The sequence below is a fragment of the Pleurodeles waltl genome, chromosome 5, assembly GCF_031143425.1.
Source record: "Pleurodeles waltl isolate 20211129_DDA chromosome 5, aPleWal1.hap1.20221129, whole genome shotgun sequence".
NCBI classification, from domain to species: Eukaryota; Metazoa; Chordata; class Amphibia; order Caudata; family Salamandridae; genus Pleurodeles; species Pleurodeles waltl.
Window position 1 is genome coordinate 1,771,958,829 of NC_090444.1, and position 20,819 is coordinate 1,771,979,647.

Consider the following 20,819-nt stretch of genomic DNA (forward strand, 5'->3'; position numbering starts at 1 on the left):
TCGACACCACACCTTACCTCCATCTACAGATGAGAGAGCTAAGGTCACTCTGTAAACTAAAGAAAATAGCAATGGGCCCCAAACCTACCAAAGTACAGCTCCAGGAGCTTTTGGCAGAGTTTGAAAAGGCCAACCCCTCTGAGGATGGCAACTCAGAGGATGAAGATAGTGACTTGGAGGGAAATTCCCCCCCTCCAGTCCTACTTAGGGAGAGCAGGGCTTCTCAAGCCCTGACTCCACAAATAATAGTCAGAGATGCTGGTTCCCTCACAGGAGGGACCAACAACTCTGAAATCACTGAGGATAACTCCAGTGAAGAGGACATCCAGTTAGCCAGGATGGCCAAAAGGTTGGCTTTGGAAAGACAGATCCTAGCCATAGAGAGGGAAAGACAAGAGATGGGCCTAGGACCCATCAATGGTGGCAGCAACATAAATAGGGTCAGAGATTCTCCTGACATGTTGAAAATCCCCAAAGGGATTGTAACTAAATATGAAGATGGTGATGACATCACCAAATGGTTCACAGCTTTTGAGAGGGCTTGTGTAACCAGAAAAGTGAACAAATCTCACTGGGGTGCTCTCCTTTGGGAAATGTTCACAGGAAAGTGTAGGGATAGACTCCTCACACTCTCTGGACAAGATGCAGAATCTTATGACCTCATGAAGGGTACCCTGATTGAGGGCTTTGGATTCTCCACTGAGGAGTACAGGATTAGGTTCAGGGGGGCTCAAAAATCCTCGAGCCAGACCTGGGTTGACTTTGTTGACTACTCAGTGAAAACACTAGATGGTTGGATTCAAGGCAGTGGTGTAAGTAATTATGATGGGCTGTACAATTTATTTGTGAAAGAACACCTGTTAAGTAATTGTTTCAATGATAAACTGCATCAGCATCTGGTAGACCTAGGACCAATTTCTCCCCAAGAATTGGGAAAGAAGGCAGACCACTGGGTCAAGACTAGGGTAACCAAAACTTCCACTGGGGGTGACCAAAAGAAAGGGGTTACAAAAACTCCCCAGGAGAAAGTGGGTGACACTAGAAACAAAGAAAAAGAGTCCTCTGTAGGCCCCCAAAAACCAGAACAGGTGGGTGGGCCCCAAGACACAACCCAAAACAAAGGTGGGTACCAGGGTAAGAACTGGGATGCCACTAAGGCATGGTGCCACAACTGTAAACAGTCTGGGCACCACACCAAGGACACTTCTTGTCCCAAAAACAAACCCCAAAACAAAATTCCAGGGGTAACCAGTGTAGCCATTGGAGATGACTCCTCAGATGAGGAGGTCTTCATAGCTTTCAACTGGAAAATGGGCCCAACAGGTGAGTTGGAGATTCCAGAGGGAAGTAGACACTTCCACCACCTACAGGTGAATGGAATCCCAGCCACTGCCCTGAGAGACACTTGTGCCAGTCACACTATTGTGCATGACAGGCTGGTGCTCTCAAACCAGTACCTCCCAGGTGAGATGGCCAGAGTAAGAGTTAGCCCAGACAGGGTCACTAATAGGCCTGTGGCTCTTGTGCCCATAGAAGTGGGTGGAACTTTTAGCTGGAGAAGGGTGGTAGTCAGTACAGACCTCCCCCTTGATTGTCTCCTTGGAAATGACTACCCAGAGGTTAGTCAGAGCCTAAGAGAAGAACTGGTCCAGGGCCAGTCCTCTCCCAAGGATTCTGGAGTGCCTGCCTCTGCAGTAAATGCAAGTAGGCCCCAGAGGAAAAAGAAAAGGAAACAGAGTAGGAAAGGTGGACAACCTTTAGCCAAGGTTCCAGCAAGCCAAGGAGATCCTGCTCCAGTAGGGGAGAACTCCAAAAATGGCTCTGATAAAGTCCAACCTGACCCACAAGAAGTCCTGGCTAGTCAGGCAACTGTTAAGCCTGAGTGGGTGGCTCCTCAGCTAACAGAAGAAAGAGTGGAAGAAGGGTGTTTACTACAAGATGTGGTAACCCCCCACTCTAATACAGCAGACAGGCACCCTGAACCCAAAGAAGCCTGTAACTTAGCCCCTTCCCTTGTAGGTGAAGAGCTAAAGGTGTGGTTCTGGGCACTGACAGCTGTCAGTGGCCTCTGCTGGGTGTTAGCCTTTATGGCTGCACTATCCTTGGCATGGTGGTCTGACCCCATGCCAAATAACAAGTTAGGCCCCCTGACCCTGTTGGTCATGGTGGGGTTACTCCAGCTCTGGGTAACCTCTTTGGGTAAGCTAGGGGTGACCCTGGCTAAGATAAGATTAGCAGAGGTGGATACCTCTGACCTCAAAATAGAGAGAATGGGTGAAGACATAAAAAGCACAGACAAGAGGCAGTTCAGACTAGGTCCTATCACTGTGGAAGTGGGTCAGTTCCCCAGAGGGAATGACCTGAACAGGAGGATGTAAGGCAGAGTAGGCCCTGCAACAAACCAGCCATTCCCTCTACTCTTCCTCGCCTGACAGACTAGGAAGACTCTTCCAGCGTTGGCTGAGTCTCCTGGCCTGTGGGCTGGGGGGGGCTTGTGTAAAGAAATGGCTCCCTGTTGCAGTTACCCCCCACTTTTTGCCTGATACTGATGCTGACTTGACTGAGAAGTGTGCTGGGACCCTGCTAACCAGGCCCCAGCACCAGTGTTCTTTCACCTAAAATGTACCATTGTTTCCACAATTGGCACACCCTGGCATCCAGATAAGTCCCTTGTAACTGGTACCTCTGGTACCAAGGGCCCTGATGCCAGGGAAGGTCTCTAAGGGCTGTAGCATGTATTATGCCACCCTAGAGACCCCTCACTCAGCACAGACACACTGCTTACAAGCCTGTGTGTGCTGGTGAGAACAAAATGAGTAAGTCGACATGGCACTCCCCTCAGGGTGCCATGCCAGCCTCTCACTGCCTATGCAGTATAGGTAAGACACCCCTCTAGCAGGCCTTACAGCCCTAAGGCAGGGTGCACTATACCATAGGTGAGGGTACCAGTGCATGAGCACTGTGCCCCTACAGTGTCTAAGCAAAACCTTAGACATTGTAAGTGCAGGGTAGCCATAAGAGTATATGGTCTGGGAGTCTGTTTTACACGAACTCCACAGCACCATAATGGCTACACTGAAAACTGGGAAGTTTGGTATCAAACTTCTCAGCACAATAAATGCACACTGATGCCAGTGTACATTTTATTGTAAAATACACCCCAGAGGGCACCTTAGAGGTGCCCCCTGAAACTTAACCGACTATCTGTGTAGGCTGACTAGTTTTAGCAGCCTGCCACAAACCGAGACATGTTGCTGGCCCCATGGGGAGAGTGCCTTTGTCACTCTGAGGCCAGTAACAAAGCCTGCACTGGGTGGAGATGCTAACACCTCCCCCAGGCAGGAATTGTCACACCTGGCGGTGAGCCTCAAAGGCTCACCTCCTTTGTGCCAACCCAGCAGGACACTCCAGCTAGTGGAGTTGCCCGCCCCCTCCGGCCAGGCCCCACTTTTGGCGGCAAGGCCGGAGAAAATAATGAGAAAAACAAGGAGGAGTCACTGGCCAGTCAGGACAGCCCCTAAGGTGTCCTGAGCTGAAGTGACTCTAACTTTTAGAAATCCTCCATCTTGCAGATGGAGGATTCCCCCAATAGGGTTAGGATTGTGACCCCCCTCCCCTTGGGAGGAGGCACAAAGAGGGTGTACCCACCCTCAGGGCTAGTAGCCATTGGCTACTAACCCCCCAGACCTAAACACGCCCTTAAATTTAGTATTTAAGGGCTACCCTGAACCCTAGAAAATTAGATTCCTGCAACTACAAGAAGAAGGACTGCCCAGCTGAAAACCCCTGCAGCGGAAGTCCAGAAGACGACAACTGCCTTGGCTCCAGAAACTCACCGGCCTGTCTCCTGCCTTCCAAAGATCCTGCTCCAGCGACGCCTTCCGAAGGGACCAGCGACCTCGACATCCTCTGAGGACTGCCCCTGCTTCGAAAAGACAAGAAACTCCCGAGGACAGCGGACCTGCTCCAAGAAAAGCTGCAACTTTGTTTCCAGCAGCTTTAAAGAACCCTGCAAGCTCCCCGCAAGAAGCGTGAGACTTGCAACACTGCACCCGGCGACCCCGACTCGGCTGGTGGAGATCCGACACCTCAGGAGGGACCCCAGGACTACTCTGATACTGTGAGTACCAAAACCTGTCCCCCCTGAGCCCCCACAGCGCCGCCTGCAGAGGGAATCCCGAGGCTTCCCCTGACCGCGACTCTCTGAAACCTAAGTCCCGACACCTGGGAGAGACCCTGCACCCGCAGCCCCCAGGACCTGAAGGACCGGACTTTCACTGGAGGAGTGACCCCCAGGAGTCCCTCTCCCTTGCCCAAGTGGAGGTTTCCCCGAGGAACCCCCCCCTTGCCTGCCTGCAGCGCTGAAGAGATCCCGAGATCTCTCATAGACTAACATTGCGAACCCGACGCTTGTTTCTACACTGCACCCGGCCGCCCCCGCGCCGCTGAGGGTGAAATTTCTGTGTGGACTTGTGTCCCCCCCGGTGCCCTACAAAACCCCCCTGGTCTGCCCTCCGAAGACGCGGGTACTTACCTGCAAGCAGACCGGAACCGGGGCACCCCCTTCTCTCCATTCTAGCCTATGTGTTTTGGGCACCACTTTGAACTCTGCACCTGACCGGCCCTGAGCTGCTGGTGTGGTGACTTTGGGGTTGCTCTGAACCCCCAACGGTGGGCTACCTTGGACCAAGAACTGAACCCTGTAAGTGTCTTACTTACCTGGTAAAACTAACGAATACTTACCTCCCCTAGGAACTGTGAAAATTGCACTAAGTGTCCACTTTTAAAACAGCTATTTGTCAATAACTTGAAAAGTATACATGCAATTTTTATGATTTAAAGTTCCTAAAGTACTTACCTGCAATACCTTTCGAATGAGATATTACATGTAGAATTTGAACCTGTGGTTCTTAAAATAAACTAAGAAAAGATATTTTTCTATATAAAAACCTATTGGCTGGATTTGTCTCTGAGTGTGTGTACCTCATTTATTGGCTATGTGTATGTACAACAAATGCTTAACACTACTCCTTGGATAAGCCTACTGCTCGACCACACTACCACGAAATAGAGCATTAGTATTATCTATTTTTACCACTATTTTACCTCTAAGGGGAACCCTTGGACTCTGTGCATGCTATTCCTTACTTTGAACTAGCACATACAGAGCCAACTTCCTACAAATGTACACTGGCATCAGTGTGCATTTATTGTGCTGAGAAGTTTGATACCAAACTTCCCAGTTTTCAGTGTAGCCATTATGGTGCTGTGGAGTTCGTGTAAAACAGACTCCCAGACCATATACTCTTATGGCTACCCTGCACTTACAATGTCTAAGGTTTTGCTTAGACACTGTAGGGGCACAGTGCTCATGCACTGGTACCCTCACCTATGGTATAGTGCACCCTGCCTTAGGGCTGTAAGGCCTGCTAGAGGGGTGTCTTACCTATACTGCATAGGCAGTGAGAGGCTGGCATGGCACCCTGAGGGGAGTGCCATGTCGACTTACTCATTTTGTTCTCACTAGCACACACAAGCTGGTAAGCAGTGTGTCTGTGCTGAGTGAGGGGTCTCTAGGGTGGCATAATACATGCTGCAGCCCTTAGAGACCTTCCCTGGCATCAGGGCCCTTGGTACCAGAGGTACCAGTTACAAGAGACTTATCTGGATGCCAGGGTGTGCCAATTGTGGAATCAAAAGTACAGGTTAGGGAAAGAACACTGGTGCTGGGGCCTGGTTAGCAGGCCTCAGCACACTTTCAATTCAAAACATAGCATCAGCAAAGGCAAAAAGTCAGGGGATAACCATGCCAAGGAGGCATTTCCTTACAGCCTTCCTTTGACCTCTGCACCTGACCGGCCCTGCATTGCTGGTGCAGTGACTTTGGGGTTGCCTTGAACCCCCAATGGTGGGCTGCCTATACCCAGGAGACTGAACTTGTAAGTGCTTTACCTATCTCAGAAACTTAACCATACTTGCCTCCCCAGGAACTGTTGATTTTTGCACTAGGTGTCCACTTTTAAAATAGCTTATTGCCATTTTAACCTAAACTGTGTATACTACTGTTTTAATTCACAGTCCCTTACTTACCTGTGTGGAATACCTTGCATTTTATGTATTTTCTTCAAATCTTGAATCTTGTGGTTCTAAAATAAATTAAGAAAAGATATTTTTCTATATAAAAACTATTGGCCTGGAATTAAGTCTTTGAGTGTGTTCCTCATTTATTGCCTGTGTGTGTACAACAAATGCTTAACACTACCCTCTGATAAGCCTACTGTTCGACCACACTACCACAAAATAGAGCATTAGAATTAACTAATTTTGCCACTATCAACCTCTAAGGGGAACCCCTGGACTCTGTGCACACCCTCTCTCACTTTGAGATAGTATATACAGAGCCAACTTCCTACAGTAATGCAGTGTAATCATATATGTAGTCCTACTTCAATGATATTATAAACAAGGCCTTTAAAACAAAACTTCTCCCAACTGTAAGGCAAACGTTCTAGCCATTAGAAAGCTCAAAAGACACTGAATGGTGGGAGGGGTTATTTTTGGGCCAGGCGACCCAGAGAAGACGTAGACAGAGCATTTTCTGGTGAATGTTTTGAAGGTGGTCCTATTGTCGTAGGACCACCACAGGTTGTTATGAGAAAAAATGTTTTGTAAAAGTAATGCCCTGCAAAGCATTGTGGCAAGTTCCCATACCATGAATATTTTACATTAAATGTTCATATGACTGTGATGCTTAGAACAGCCCTTAGAGGACACAACTATGAAAATATAATTTGTAAGAAACATGGTCATGTAACTGTATAGTTAGCCCCTAGAGGGTATAACTACACAAAGAAAAGGGTATCAAGCAGTGCAGAGTAACCATATATTTAGTATCTAGAGAGCAAGTGCATTACATATTTTCAGGGAAAGCAGGCCTATAGCAATGCTCTTAAAAACAAGGCCCTTAAAACATAAGCTACTCCCAGCTATTTTCAGCTGTAAAGCAAAAGTTCCAACCATGAGAATGCTTACAAAGACACTGAACGGTGGGAGGGGTTATTTTGGGGGACCCAGAAATGATCTAGACCGAGTGCGCGTTGTGCTGAACATTTTGGTAGTGGTCTCATTGTCCTAGGGTCACTAAATGGTGAGTTATGGGCAAAAATGTTTTGTAAAAGTAATACCTTGCAAAGCATTATGGGACAAGTTTACCAAGTGCAGTGAATATTGCAGTATTAGTTCTCCTGCTGTGCTGAAAGTCAGAACTTTCGCTTTGAGGATTTGTTTTATGTAAAACATTTACCAATTTAAAGTGTTTTAAGGGGAGAGCCACCAGAAATGATTCTGATTAGGTATTAGTGAACAATGTGACCAGCTCTTCAATACCACCGATTGAGTTCACATTGTTGTGCCTGTTCACGATGTGTATGCCATGCAGCAAGCGAGACAAAGTTAACCAACGCTGAATTATATCGCCAATCGTGCAATAATCCATGTAACAGGGGCAGTCTTCAAGGCATGACAAAAACAGCCTCAAGGCGTGACAAATGTAGAGCATTTACCAATGACATCAAGTGATTTCTGAAAGGCAAGCCCACAAATGAACAAAACTGATGGGTGTGAAACAGGTGTGGTTAAAAGCCCAAAATACTTACAACAGGTCAAAACGCTTGCGCACTCAACCTAAAAAGAGACAATAACCTACATCCTCCCAGAGGTCTTCTCCCCCCCAGGGCCTGAAAAGCTCATCATATGGCACCAGTGGTGAATAAGGACTCCCAGGTTCCCAGTTAGTATCCCATGGGCCAGACAGAGTGAGGTTAGTGTAGGGATAGCACTGGTTGTGGAGGTGTTGTAGGTGAGGTTTGAGATGTGCTCGGCCATGGCCTAAGTATGACACTTTTGGGGTGGCCTGGAGTGTTTCTAGGTCTGGATCTTCCTAAAAGGCTTGGCAACTTTTTTCTACTTTTTTTTTTTTTTTTTTAAGATTTGGATGAGACATGGAGCTAGGTTTCTGACAAAAATCTTGCCTATGTCCTACTTTATAAACAGTTTGTTGTTCTGTTTTGCACCGAAACCCTCCAACAGTCTTCAAGATTGATTCCTCAGCATTGTCAGACTTCAATGTCGAAGCTTGAGTCTCTAGAAGTTATGGCTTTTCAGTCTCTTCAGGCCGGGAAGCCATCAAAGTATGAAGCTGTTTGATTCCCCTGGATGTGGGGTCTTCGTTGGTGACATACCAAGATCTTGAGTCCTGGGAATCCTGGTCACAGGAGCCAAACCTGAAGGTTTCTGCGGTTTTCAACTCAGGACTTAAATCAAGACTCTTGCAGGAGCTGTGCACTGCCCCGGTGAAAGGGCATTTCAAGGCTCAAGACAGACCTTTGTGGCACTGGCAAAAGGAGTCAATCCGATCTTTGGGGCCAGGACTCACATCTATTTCACTGCAGACTCGTAAGAACACCATCTCTACTTCAGTACTGAAGGCCTGTGAAAAGATGGCCTTTGGACTCTCCAGCTTGGCATGCTGGAGGGCCTGGCTTTTTCCTAGGGGCTGGACAGGTCTTCAGATCAGAAAATCTCCATGCTGCCTTTTGTGGTAAGCATTCCTTTTTCCCACTGGTAGTTCAGTCTTCTTGCAGTGGATGTGACAGAAAGCTTCACGGGAGGTCTACTAATGGTAGGGAAACAAGCATAACTGTAGATACAATGCTGGTCCCTTCAGGGGTATTTGGTTTCCACCTAGGGCAGAACCGGAAGAGGGTACGTTCCATACCCTTCCCCTATGGGCATTCGCCAACACAACACAAGGTTTGCCGAGTACCAAGGCTCAAAGGTGTGGTGCGTCGAAGGTTAACAGTAGATGACAGTCTGGTCCAAGGTGTGAGTGTTGCAGGCAGACACTCATCAGCACAACGTTTTGGCTGTAGGGTTTGAAAAGCGTGTAGAACATGTTGGTCCCAGAGTCCAATAAAGGAAGAAAACAAAGAGAAGCCAGAGTGCTGGTGTAATGTGGACCACGGGTGGAATCACAACAAATCTTGCAACTCAGAATTCTTCAAAGGGTAACAAGTTTCAAATGTTGGCAAGCCCAACAACACTGGATGACAGGAGTATGCAGAACATGTATATCTACAGTTACATATGATATATACATCTAGATTGCACCAGTAACCTTCAGGCACTAAAGGTGACCACTTGCTGTGCAAAAGCAGAAGGCAGCCACTCACAGTCAGGTATCCAATAGGTGAAGTGAGCTCCCCCTGTGCCTCATGACGTATGCTATGTTGGGTGGAATCAAAACGTTAAAGATACTTCAGCAGACCAACAGATAAGCTGCCTGAAAGCACCTGTATGTATGCATAGTATATATCAAAGAGTCCTGGCTAAAGCTAGGCTTAAGGCTCACTGGAATTTCAATGAACATTGCAAAGCGGAGGAGAAAATATTAAGGTGTCAAAGTCTACCAATGATGTACGTATCTGCAAGTGTTAGATTTCAAGGACAATGACTACACCACTAAAGTAATAACATAATTAGGGATTATTATACAATCACAATCCAAATGCGTTTTAAAACTAGTCTCTTCAACCTACCAATCTCTCCATGACTGGATGTATTGTGCTGCCATATACAAGCACTAATGACTGTTTGTCTGCACAGAATGCTGCTGATAGAACAGACACTGGTTTTGGTGTGGAGTCGCCATCTTTCCCTGATGTTGCTATCTCAACTACAGAGTTTGACGAGAGAGGCTTTTTGCAATACCTAGAGAAGAAAAAATAAATGCATCAAGAAAATTTCTAAGGTGCACCACACAGGCTACATAAGGTAAAAGCATGATTAATTGTTATTTTTTTTTTTTATTATTTTTTTTTTTAACAAGTAACTGGCGAAGGGCTAAACAGGAGCAAGGAAAACAAGGTACTGAAGCAAAGTATACCGTTCTATTCTTCAATAAGGAAAAATAGTTATTGAATCTAATTATATCATTTCATGAAGGTGAACAAGCTAAATCCACATTTCACTAGACCTGCACCGAAGCAAAAGATATACATGCTTGTCAGAGGCACTAGTGAGAGAAGGGAGTAAAACCTGACAATTGATGAACAGTCTTTTTAGAAGCTGCAAAGGAAAACATTGGCCCTCAAATCCCTTATGGAACAGTCAATTACAGAATTATAAACTGATTACATGAATAATGGATTTTTTTTGTTACACAGGGATTTTAAGTGATGATATCAAGCAGATGTAAATATCCCCATTATTGACAACTACCAACCTTCAAATGTATGCTCTAATTGACTCCAAATCCTCTTCTCTGCTTTGCAATCATTAACTCAAGAGAGCTACAGGAAACATGAGAGAACCATTCAAAATCTCACTCAGCCTCCTCTATGTTATGTTAAATCTTGTGTCCTGCTATGCACCTTCACCACCTGCTGGCCATCCCTCCACTCCACACCACGCGCTCCGCTACACTTGGGATTACCCTCTCGCAAATGGTAATAAATAACATAGCTTGCCACCTGTCACCATTCCGAAACACTCCTGGAATTTACCTTCCCCTGCCCAATTCTTAAAACAAAAAACTAAAAACCCTGTCATCTCTCACCTTCCCCTCCCTCGAGCCCCCCACCCTCCCTCCAAACACCTTCCCTGAAAATCCTATGCACAGTCCCTCCTCATCCAAAGGCACATGGATAGTATCTGCTGTTCCCTGCTGACAGAACCCACCCACCTTCTTTTCCCACTATACGTCAAAGGAGACTTGAGAGGCAGGTAATGTAGGAAGTTGGCTCTGTATGTGCTATTTCAAAGTAAGGAATAGCATGCACAGAGTCCAAGAGTTCCCCTTAGAGGTAAGATAGTGGCAAAAAGAGATAATACTAATGCTCTATTTTGTGGTAGTGTGGTCGAGCAGTAGGCTTATCCAAGGAGTAGTGTTAAGCATTTGTTGTACATACACACAGGCAATAAATGAGGAACACAAACTCAGAGACAAATCCAGCCAATAGGTTTTGTTATAGAAAAATATATTTTCTTAGTTTATTTTAAGAACCACAGGTTCAAATTTTACATGTAATATCTCATTTGAAAGGTATTGCAGGTAAGTACTCTAGGAACTTTGAATCATTACTTTAGCATGTATACTTTTTACATAAAACACAATAAGCTGTTTTAAAAGTGGACACAGTTTAATTTTCACAGTTCCTGGGGGAGGTAAAGTTTTGTTAGATTTCACAGGTAAGTAAGTCACTTACAGGTTTCAGTTTTTGGTCCAAGGTAGCCCACCGTTGGGGGTTCAGAGCAACCCCAAAGTTATCACACCAGCAGCTCGGGCCGGTCAGGTGCAAAGGTCAAAGAGGTGCCCAAAACACATAGGCTTCAATGGAGAGAAGGGGGTGCCCCGGTTCCAGTCTGCCAGCAGACCAGGGGGGTTTTGTAGGGCACCGGGGGGGGGGGGACACAGGTCAGCACAGAAAGTACACCCTCAGCAGCGCGGGGGCGGCCGGGTGCAGTGTGCAAACACGCGTCGGGTTTGTAATGGTTTCCTATGAGAGACCAAGGGGTCTCTTCAGCGATGCAGGCAGGCAAGGGGGGGGGGGGCTCCTCGGGGTAGCCACCAGCTGGGCAAGGGAGAGGGCCTCCTGGGGGTCACTCCTGCACAGAAGTTCCGTTCCTTTAGGTGCTGGGGGCTGCGGGTGCAGGGTCTTTTCCAGCTGTCGGGAAATGGAGTTCAGACAGTCGCGGTCAGGGGGAGCCTGGGGATTCCCTCTGCAGGCGTCGCTGTGGGGGCTCAGGGGGGACAACTTTGGTTACTCACAGTCGTAGAGTCGCCGGAGGGTCCTCCCTGAGTTGTTTGTTCTCCACCAGTCGAGTCGGGGTCGCCGGGTGCAGTGTTGCAAGTCTCACGCTTCTTGCGGGGAGTTGCAGGGGTCTTTAAATTTGCTCCTTGTAACAAAGTTGCAGTTCTTTTGGAGCAGTGCCGCTGTCCTCAGGAGTTTCTGGTCTTTTTCGAAGCAGGGCAGTCCTCAGAGGATTCAGAGGTCGCTGGTCCCTTGGAAAGCGTCGCTGGAGCAGGTTTCTTTTGGAAGGCAGGAGACAGGCCGGTAGGACTGGGGCCAAAGCAGTTGGTGTCTTCTGTTCTTCCTCTGCAGGGGTTTTTCAGCTCAGCAGTCTTCTTCTTCAGGTAAGTTGCAGGAATCTAAATCTTTAGGTTCAGGGAAGCCCTTAAATACTAAATTTAAGGGCGTTTTTAGGTCTGGGGGGTTAGTAGCGAATGGCTACTAGCCCTGAGGGTGGGTACACCCTCTTTGTGCCTCCTCCCAAGGGGAGGGGGTCACATCCCTATTCCTATTGGGGGAATCCTCCTTCTACAAGATGGAGGATTTCTAAAAGTGAGTCACCTCAGGACACCTTAGGGGCTGTCCTGACTGGCCAGTGACGACTCCTTGTTTTTCTCATTATCTCTCCTGGACTTCCCGCCAAAAGTGGGGGCGGGCATCTCCACTAGCTGGAGTGCCCTGGGGCATTGTAACACGAAGCTTGAGCCTTTGAAGCTCACTGCTAGGTGTTACAGTTCCTGCAGGGGGGAGGTGTGAAGCACCTCCACCCAGAGCAGGCTTTGTTTCTGTCCTCAGAGAGCACAAAGGCTCTCACCGCATGGGGTCAGAAACTCGTCTCTCAGCAGCAGGCTGGCACAGACCAGTCAGTCCTGCACTGAACAATTGGGTAAAATACAGGGGGCATCACTAAGATGCACTCTTTGTGCATTTTTTAATAAATCCAACACTGGCATCAGTGTGGGTTTATTATTCTGAGAAGTTTGATACTAAACTTCCCAGTATTCAGTGTAGCCATTATGGAGCTGTGGAGTTCGTTTTTGACAGACTCCCAGACCATATACTCTTATGGCTACTGTAGGAAGTTGTCTCTGTATGTGCTATTTCAAAGTAAGGAATAGCATGCACAGAGTCCACGGGTTCCCCTTAGAGGTAAAATAGTGGTAAAAAGAGATAATACTAATGCTCTATTTTGTGGTAGTGTGGTCGAGCAGTAGGCTTATCCAAGGAGTAGTGTTAAGTATTTGTTGTACATACACATAGACAATAAATGAGGTACACACACTCAGAGACAAATCCAGCCAATAGGTTTTTGTAAAGAAATGGCTCCCTGTTGCAGTTACCCCCCACTTTTTGCCTGATACTGATGCTGACTTGACTGAGAAGTGTGCTGGGACACTGCTAACCAGGCCCCAGCACCAGTGTTCTTTCACCTAAAATGTACCATTGTTTCCACAATTGGCACACCCTGGCATCCAGATAAGTCCCTTGTAACTGGTACCTCTGGTACCAAGGGCCCTGATGCCAGGGAAGGTCTCTAAGGGCTGCAGCATGTATTATGCCACCCTAGAGACCCCTCACTCAGCACAGACACACTGCTTACAAGCCTGTGTGTGCTAGTGAGAACAAAATGAGTAAGTCGACAGGGCACTCCCCTCAGGGTGCCATGCCAGCCTCTCACTGCCTATGCAGTATAGGTAAGACACCCCTCTAGCAGGCCTTACAGCCCCAAGGCAGGGTGCACTATACCATGGGTGAGGGTACCAGTGCATGAGCACTGTACCCCTACAGTGTCTAAGCAAAACCTTAGACATTGTAAGTGCAGGGTAGCTGTAAGGAAATGCCTCCTTGGCATGGTTGCCCCCTGACTTTTTGCCTTTGCTGATGCTATGTTTACAATTGAAAGTGTGCTGAGGCCTGCTAACCAGGCCCCAGCACCAGTGTTCTTTCCCTAACCTGTACTTTTGTATCCACAATTGGCAGACCCTGGCATCCAGATAAGTCCCTTGTAACTGGTACTTCTAGTACCAAGGGCCCTGATGCCAAGGAAGGTCTCTAAGGGCTGCAGCATGTCTTATGCCACCCTGGAGACCTCTCACTCAGCACAGACACACTGCTTGCCAGCTTGTGTGTGCTAGTGAGGACAAAACGAGTAAGTCGACATGGCACTCCCCTCAGGGTGCCATGCCAGCCTCTCACTGCCTATGCAGTATAGGTAAGACACCCCTCTAGCAGGCCTTACAGCCCTAAGGCAGGGTGCACTATACCATAGGTGAGGGTACCAGTGCATGAGCATGGTACCCCTACAGTGTCTAAACAAAACCTTAGACATTGTAAGTGCAGGGTAGCCATAAGAGTATATGGTCTGGGAGTCTGTCAAACACGAACTCCACAGCACCATAATGGCTACACTGAAAACTGGGAAGTTTGGTATCAAACTTCTCAGCACAATAAATGCACACTGATGCCAGTGTACATTTTATTGTAAAATACACCACAGAGGGCACCTTAGAGGTGCCCCCTGAAACTTAACCAACTATCTGTGTAGGCTGACTGGTTCCAGCAGCCTGCCACACTAGAGACATGTTGCTGGCCCCATGGGGAGAGTGCCTTTGTCACTCTGAGGCCAGTAACAAAGCCTGCACTGGGTGGAGATGCTAACACCTCCCCCAGGCAGGAGCTGTAACACCTGGCGGTGAGCCTCAAAGGCTCACCCCTTTGTCACAGCCCAGCAGGGCACTCCAGCTTAGTGGAGTTGCCCGCCCCCTCCGGCCACGGCCCCCACTTTTGGCGGCAAGGCTGGAGGGAACAAAGAAAGCAACAAGGAGGAGTCACTGGCCAGTCAGGACAGCCCCTAAGGTGTCCTGAGCTGAAGTGACTCTAACTTTTAGAAATCCTCCATCTTGCAGATGGAGGATTCCCCCAATAGGGTTAGGATTGTGACCCCCTCCCCTTGGGAGGAGGCACAAAGAGGGTGTACCCACCCTCAGGGCTAGTAGCCATTGGCTACTAACCCCCCAGACCTAAACACGCCCTTAAATTTAGTATTTAAGGGCTACCCTGAACCCTAGAAAATTAGATTCCTGCAACTACAAGAAGAAGGACTGCCTAGCTGAAAACCCCTGCAGAGGAAGACCAGAAGACGACAACTGCCTTGGCTCCAGAAACTCACCGGCCTGTCTCCTGCCTTCCAAAGATCCTGCTCCAGCGACGCCTTCCAAAGGGACCAGCGACCTCGACATCCTCTGAGGACTGCCCCTGCTTCGAAAAGACAAGAAACTCCCGAGGACAGCGGACCTGCTCCAAGAAAAGCTGCAACTTTGTTTCCAGCAGCTTTAAAGAACCCTGCAAGCTCCCCGCAAGAAGCGTGAGACTTGCAACACTGCACCCGGCGACCCCGACTCGGCTGGTGGAGATCCGACACCTCAGGAGGGACCCCAGGACTACTCTGATACTGTGAGTACCAAAACCTGTCCCCCCTGAGCCCCCACAGCGCCGCCTGCAGAGGGAATCCCGAGGCTTCCCCTGACCGCGACTCTTAGAACCTAAAGTCCCGACGCCTGGGAGAGACCCTGCACCCGCAGCCCCCAGGACCTGAAGGACCGGACTTTCACTGGAGAAGTGACCCCCAGGAGTCCCTCTCCCTTGCCCAAGTGGAGGTTTCCCCGAGGAACCCCCCCCTTGCCTGCCTGCAGCGCTGAAGAGATCCCGAGATCTCTCATTGACTTCCATTACAAACCCGACGCTTGTTTCTACACTGCACCCGGCCGCCCCCGCGCTGCTGAGGGTGAAATTTCTGTGTGGGCTTGTGTCCCCCCCGGTGCCCTACAAAACCCCCCTGGTCTGCCCTCCGAAGACGCGGGTACTTACCTGCAAGCAGACCGGAACCGGGGCACCCCCTTCTCTCCATTCTAGCCTATGTGTTTTGGGCACCACTTTGAACTCTGCACCTGACCGGCCCTGAGCTGCTGGTGTGGTGACTTTGGGGTTGCTCTGAACCCCCAACGGTGGGCTACCTTGGACCAAGAACTAAGCCCTGTAAGTGTCTTACTTACCTGGTTAACCTAACAAATACTTACCTCCCCTAGGAACTGCGAAAATTGCACTAAGTGTCCACTTTTAAAACAGCTAGTTGTGAATAACTTGAAAAGTATACATGCAATTTTTATGATTTGAAGTTCCTAAAGTACTTACCTGCAATACCTTTCGAATGAGATATTACATGTAGAATTTGAACCTGTGGTTCTTAAAATAAACTAAGAAAAGATATTTTTCTATATAAAAACCTATTGGCTGGATTTGTCTCTGAGTGTGTGTACCTCATTTATTGTCTATGTGTATGTACAACAAATGCTTAACACTACGCCTTGGATAAGCCTACTGCTCGACCACACTACCACAAAATAGAGCATTAGTATTATCTATTTTTACCACTATTTTACCTCTAAGGGGAACCCTTGGACTCTGTGCATGCTATTCCTTACTTTGAAATAGCACATACAGAGCCAACTTCCTACATTGGTGGATCAGCGGTGGGGTACAAGACTTTGCATTTGCTGGACTACTCAGCCAATACCTGATCACACGACAAATTCCAAAATTGTCATTAGAAATTGATTTTTGCAATTTGAAAAGTTTTCTAAATTCTTAAAAGTCCTGCTAGGGCCTTGGGTGTTAAGTCCCTGTTTAGCATTGTCTTTTAGAGTTTAAAAGTTTGTTAAAAGTTTGAAATTAGATTCTAGAAACAGTTGTAGATTCTTAAAAAGTATTCCAACTTTTAGAAACAAAATGTCTAGCACAGATGTGACTGTGGTGGAACTCGACACCACACCTTACCTCCATCTTAAGATGAGGGAGCTAAGGTCACTCTGTAAAATAAAGAAAATAACAATGGGCCCCAAACCTACCAAAATACAGCTCCAGGAGCTTTTGGCAGAGTTTGAAAAGGCCAACCCCTCTGAGGGTGGCAACTCAGAGGAAGAGGATAGTGACTTGGAGGACAATTCCCCCCTACCAATCCTATCTAGGGAGAACAGGGTCCCTCAAACCCTGACTCCAAAAATAATAGTCAGAGATGCTGGTTCCCTCACAGGAGAGACCAACACCTCTGAAATCACTGAGGATAGCCCCAGTGAAGAGGACATCCAGTTAGCCAGGATGGCCAAAAGATTGGCTTTGGAAAGACAGATCCTAGCCATAGAGAGGGAAAGACAAGAGATGGGCCTAGGACCCATCAATGGTGGCAGCAACATAAATAGGGTCAGAGATCCTCCTGACATGTTGAAAATCCCTAAAGGGATTGTAACTAAATATGAAGATGGTGATGACATCACCAAATGGTTCACAGCTTTTGAGAGGGCTTGTGTAACCAGAAAAGTCAACAGATCTCACTGGGGTGCTCTCCTTTGGGAAATGTTCACAGGAAAGTGTAGGGATAGACTCCTCACACTCTCTGGAAAAGATGCAGAATCTTATGACCTCATGAAGGGTACCCTGATTGAGGGCTTTGGATTCTCCACTGAGGAGTACAGGATTAGGTTCAGGGGGGCTCACAAATCCTCGAGCCAGACCTGGGTTGACTTTGTTGACTACTCAGTGAAAACACTAGATGGTTGGATTCAAGGCAGTGGTGTAAGTAATTATGATGGGCTGTACAATTTATTTGTGAAAGAACACCTGTTAAGTAATTGTTTCAATGATAAACTGCATCAGCATCTGGTAGACCTAGGACCAATTTCTCCCCAAGAATTGGGAAAGAAGGCGGACCATTGGGTCAAGACAAGGGTGTCCAAGACTTCAACAGGGGGTGACCAAAAGAAAGGGGTCACAAAGACTCCCCAGCAGAAGGGTGATGAGACAACCAAAACTAAAAATAGTCAAGAGTCTTCTACAGGCCCCCAAAAACCTGCACAGGAGGGTGGGCCCAGAGCCTCTTCACAAAACAATGGGTACCAGGGTAAAAACTTTGATCCCAAAAAGGCCTGGTGTCATAGCTGTAAACAGCATGGACACCAAACTGGAGACAAGGCCTGTCCCAAGAAAGGTTCCACTCCAAACTCCCATCCAGGTAACACTGGTATGGCTAGTCTCCAAGTGGGATCAACAGTGTGCCCAGAGCAAATCAGGGTCCACACTGAAGCTACTCTAGTTTCTGAGGGTGGGGTGGATTTAGCCACACTAGCTGTCTGGCCGCCTAACATGCAAAAATACAGACAGCAACTCTTAATTAATGGGACTAGAATAGAGGGCCTGAGGGATACAGGTGCCAGTGTCACCATGGTGACAGAGAAACTGGTTTCCCCTGGCCAATACCTGACTGGAAAAACTTACACAGTCACCAACGCTGACAATCAGAGAAAAGTACATCCCATGGCAATGGTTACTTTAGAATGGGGAGGGGTCAATGGCCTGAAACAGGTGGTGGTCTCCTCAAATATCCCAGTGGACTGTCTGCTTGGAAATGACCTGGAGTCCTCAGCATGGGCTGAGGTAGAACTAAAAACCCATGCAGCAATGCTGGGTATCCCTGAACTGGTGTGTGTGAAAACCAGAGCACAATGCAAGGCACAGGGTGAACAAGTAGAGCTGGAGTCTGGAAGAATGGCCCAGCCTACCAAGAGAAAAGGAAAGTCAGTTGGGAAACCAACTGCAACACAGCAAAAGAAAGGGAACCTCTCTTCTCAGGAAGAAGTTCTGCCCTCTGAGGGAACTGAGCCTTTGGAGCTTGAACCTTATCAGGTTGAGCTCTTGGGCCCAGGGGGACCCTCAAGGGAAGAGCTGTGTAAGGGACAAGAAACCTGTCCCTCTCTTGAAGGCCTTAGGCAGCAAGCTGCTGAAGAGTCCAAAGGCAAGAAAAATGGAACACATAGGGTCTATTGGGAAGATGGGCTCCTGTACACTGAGGCCAGAGACCCCAAACCTGGTGCCACTAGGAGAGTGGTAGTGCCTCAGCTGTTCAGAGAGTTCATCCTAACATTGGCCCATGACATTCCCCTTGCTGGACATTTGGGACAAACCAAGACGTGGGAGAGGTTAGTCAACCACTTCTACTGGCCCAATATGTCCAACATGGTTAAGGAGTTTTGCCTCTCCTGCCCCACCTGTCAAGCCAGTGGTAAGACAGGTGGGCATCCAAAGGCCCCCCTCATTCCACTTCCTGTGGTGGGGGTGCCCTTTGAAAGAGTGGGTGTGGACATAGTTGGTCCACTAGAACCTCCCACAGCCTCAGGAAATATGTACATCCTGGTAGTAGTGGATCATGCTACCAGGTATCCTGAAGCTATTCCCCTTAGGTCGACTACTGCCCCTGCAGTAGCCAAGGCCCTCATTGGTATCTTTACCAGAGTGGGGTTCCCTAAGGAGGTGGTGTCTGACAGAGGTACCAACTTCATGTCAGCATACCTAAAGCACATGTGGAATGAGTGCGGAGTGACTTATAAATTCACTACACCCTACCATCCACAAACTAATGGCTTAGTTGAGAGATTCAACAAGACATTAAAAGGCATGATCATGGGGCTCCCAGAAAAACTCAAAAGGAGATGGGATGTCCTCCTGCCATGTCTGCTTTTCGCTTACAGGGAGGTACCACAGAAGGGAGTAGGATTCTCACCCTTTGAACTTCTGTTTGGTCATCCTGTAAGGGGACCACTTGCCCTTGTTAAAGAAGGCTGGGAGAGACCTCTCCATGAGCCTAAACAGGACATAGTGGACTATGTACTTGGCCTTCGCTCTAGAATGGCAGAGTACATGGAAAAGGCAACCAAAAACCTTGAGGCCAGCCAACAACTCCAGAAGTTTTGGTATGACCAAAAGGCTGCACTGGTTGAGTTCCAACCAGGGCAGAAAGTCTGGGTTCTGGAGCCTGTGGCTCCCAGGGCACTCCAGGACAAATGGAGTGGCCCTTACCCAGTGCTAGAGAGGAAGAGTCAGGTCACCTACCTGGTGGACCTGGGCACAAGCAGGAGCCCCAAGAGGGTGATCCATGTGAACCGCCTTAAGCTCTTCCATGACAGGGCTGATGTGAATCTGTTAATGGTAACAGATGAGGATCAGGAGGCAGAGAGTGAACCTCTCCCTGATCTTCTGTCATCAGACCCAAAAGATGGCACAGTGGATGGAGTGATCTACTCAGACACCCTCTCTGGCCAACAGCAGGCTGATTGTAGGAGAGTCCTACAACAGTTTCCTGAGCTTTTCTCCCTAACCCCTGGTCAGACCCACCTGTGTACCCATGATGTGGACACAGGAGACAGCATGCCTGTCAAGAACAAAATCTTCAGACAGTCTGACCATGTTAAGGAAAGCATCAAGGTGGAAGTCCACAAGATGCTGGAATTGGGAGTAATTGAGCGCTCTGACAGCCCCTGGGCTAGCCCAGTGGTCTTAGTCCCCAAACCTCACACCAAAGATGGAAAGAAAGAGATGAGGTTTTGTGTGGACTACAGAGGGCTCAATTCTGTCACCAAGACAGATGCCCATCCAATTCCTAGAGCTGATGAGCTCATAGATAAATTAGGTGCTGCCAAATTTCTAAGTACCTTTGACTTGACAGCAGGGTACTGGCAAATAAAAATGGCACCTGGAGCAAAAGAAAAGACAGCATTCTCCACCCCTGATGGGCATTATCAGTTTACTGTTATGCCCTTTGGTTTAAAGAATGCCCCTGCCACCTTCCAAAGGTTGGTGAATCAAGTCCTTGCTGGCTTGGAGTCCTTTAGCACAGCTTATCTTGATGATATTGCTGTCTTTAGCTCCACCTGGCAGGATCACCTGGTCCACCTGAGGAAGGTTTTGAAGGCTCTGCAATCTGCAGGCCTCTCTATCAAGGCATCCAAATGCCAGATAGGGCAGGGAACTGTGGTTTACTTGGGACACCTTGTAGGTGGAGGCCAAGTTCAGCCACTCCAACCCAAGATCCAGACTATTCTGGACTGGGTAGCTCCAAAAATCCAGACTCAAGTCAGGGCATTC

The 20,819-nt window shown here is 48.0% G+C and overlaps 1 protein-coding gene across 1 annotated transcript in view; it reads right to left on the reverse strand.

Moving 5' to 3' along the window:
* Positions 1-20,819, reverse strand: part of WDR43 (WD repeat domain 43) — a 462,775-nt gene that overhangs the window by 242,251 nt on the left and 199,705 nt on the right. The window contains exon 8 of the mRNA XM_069236209.1: positions 9,597-9,768. Coding sequence (XP_069092310.1) covers positions 9,597-9,768 — 172 coding nt within the window. The remainder of the gene's footprint in view (positions 1-9,596; positions 9,769-20,819) is intronic.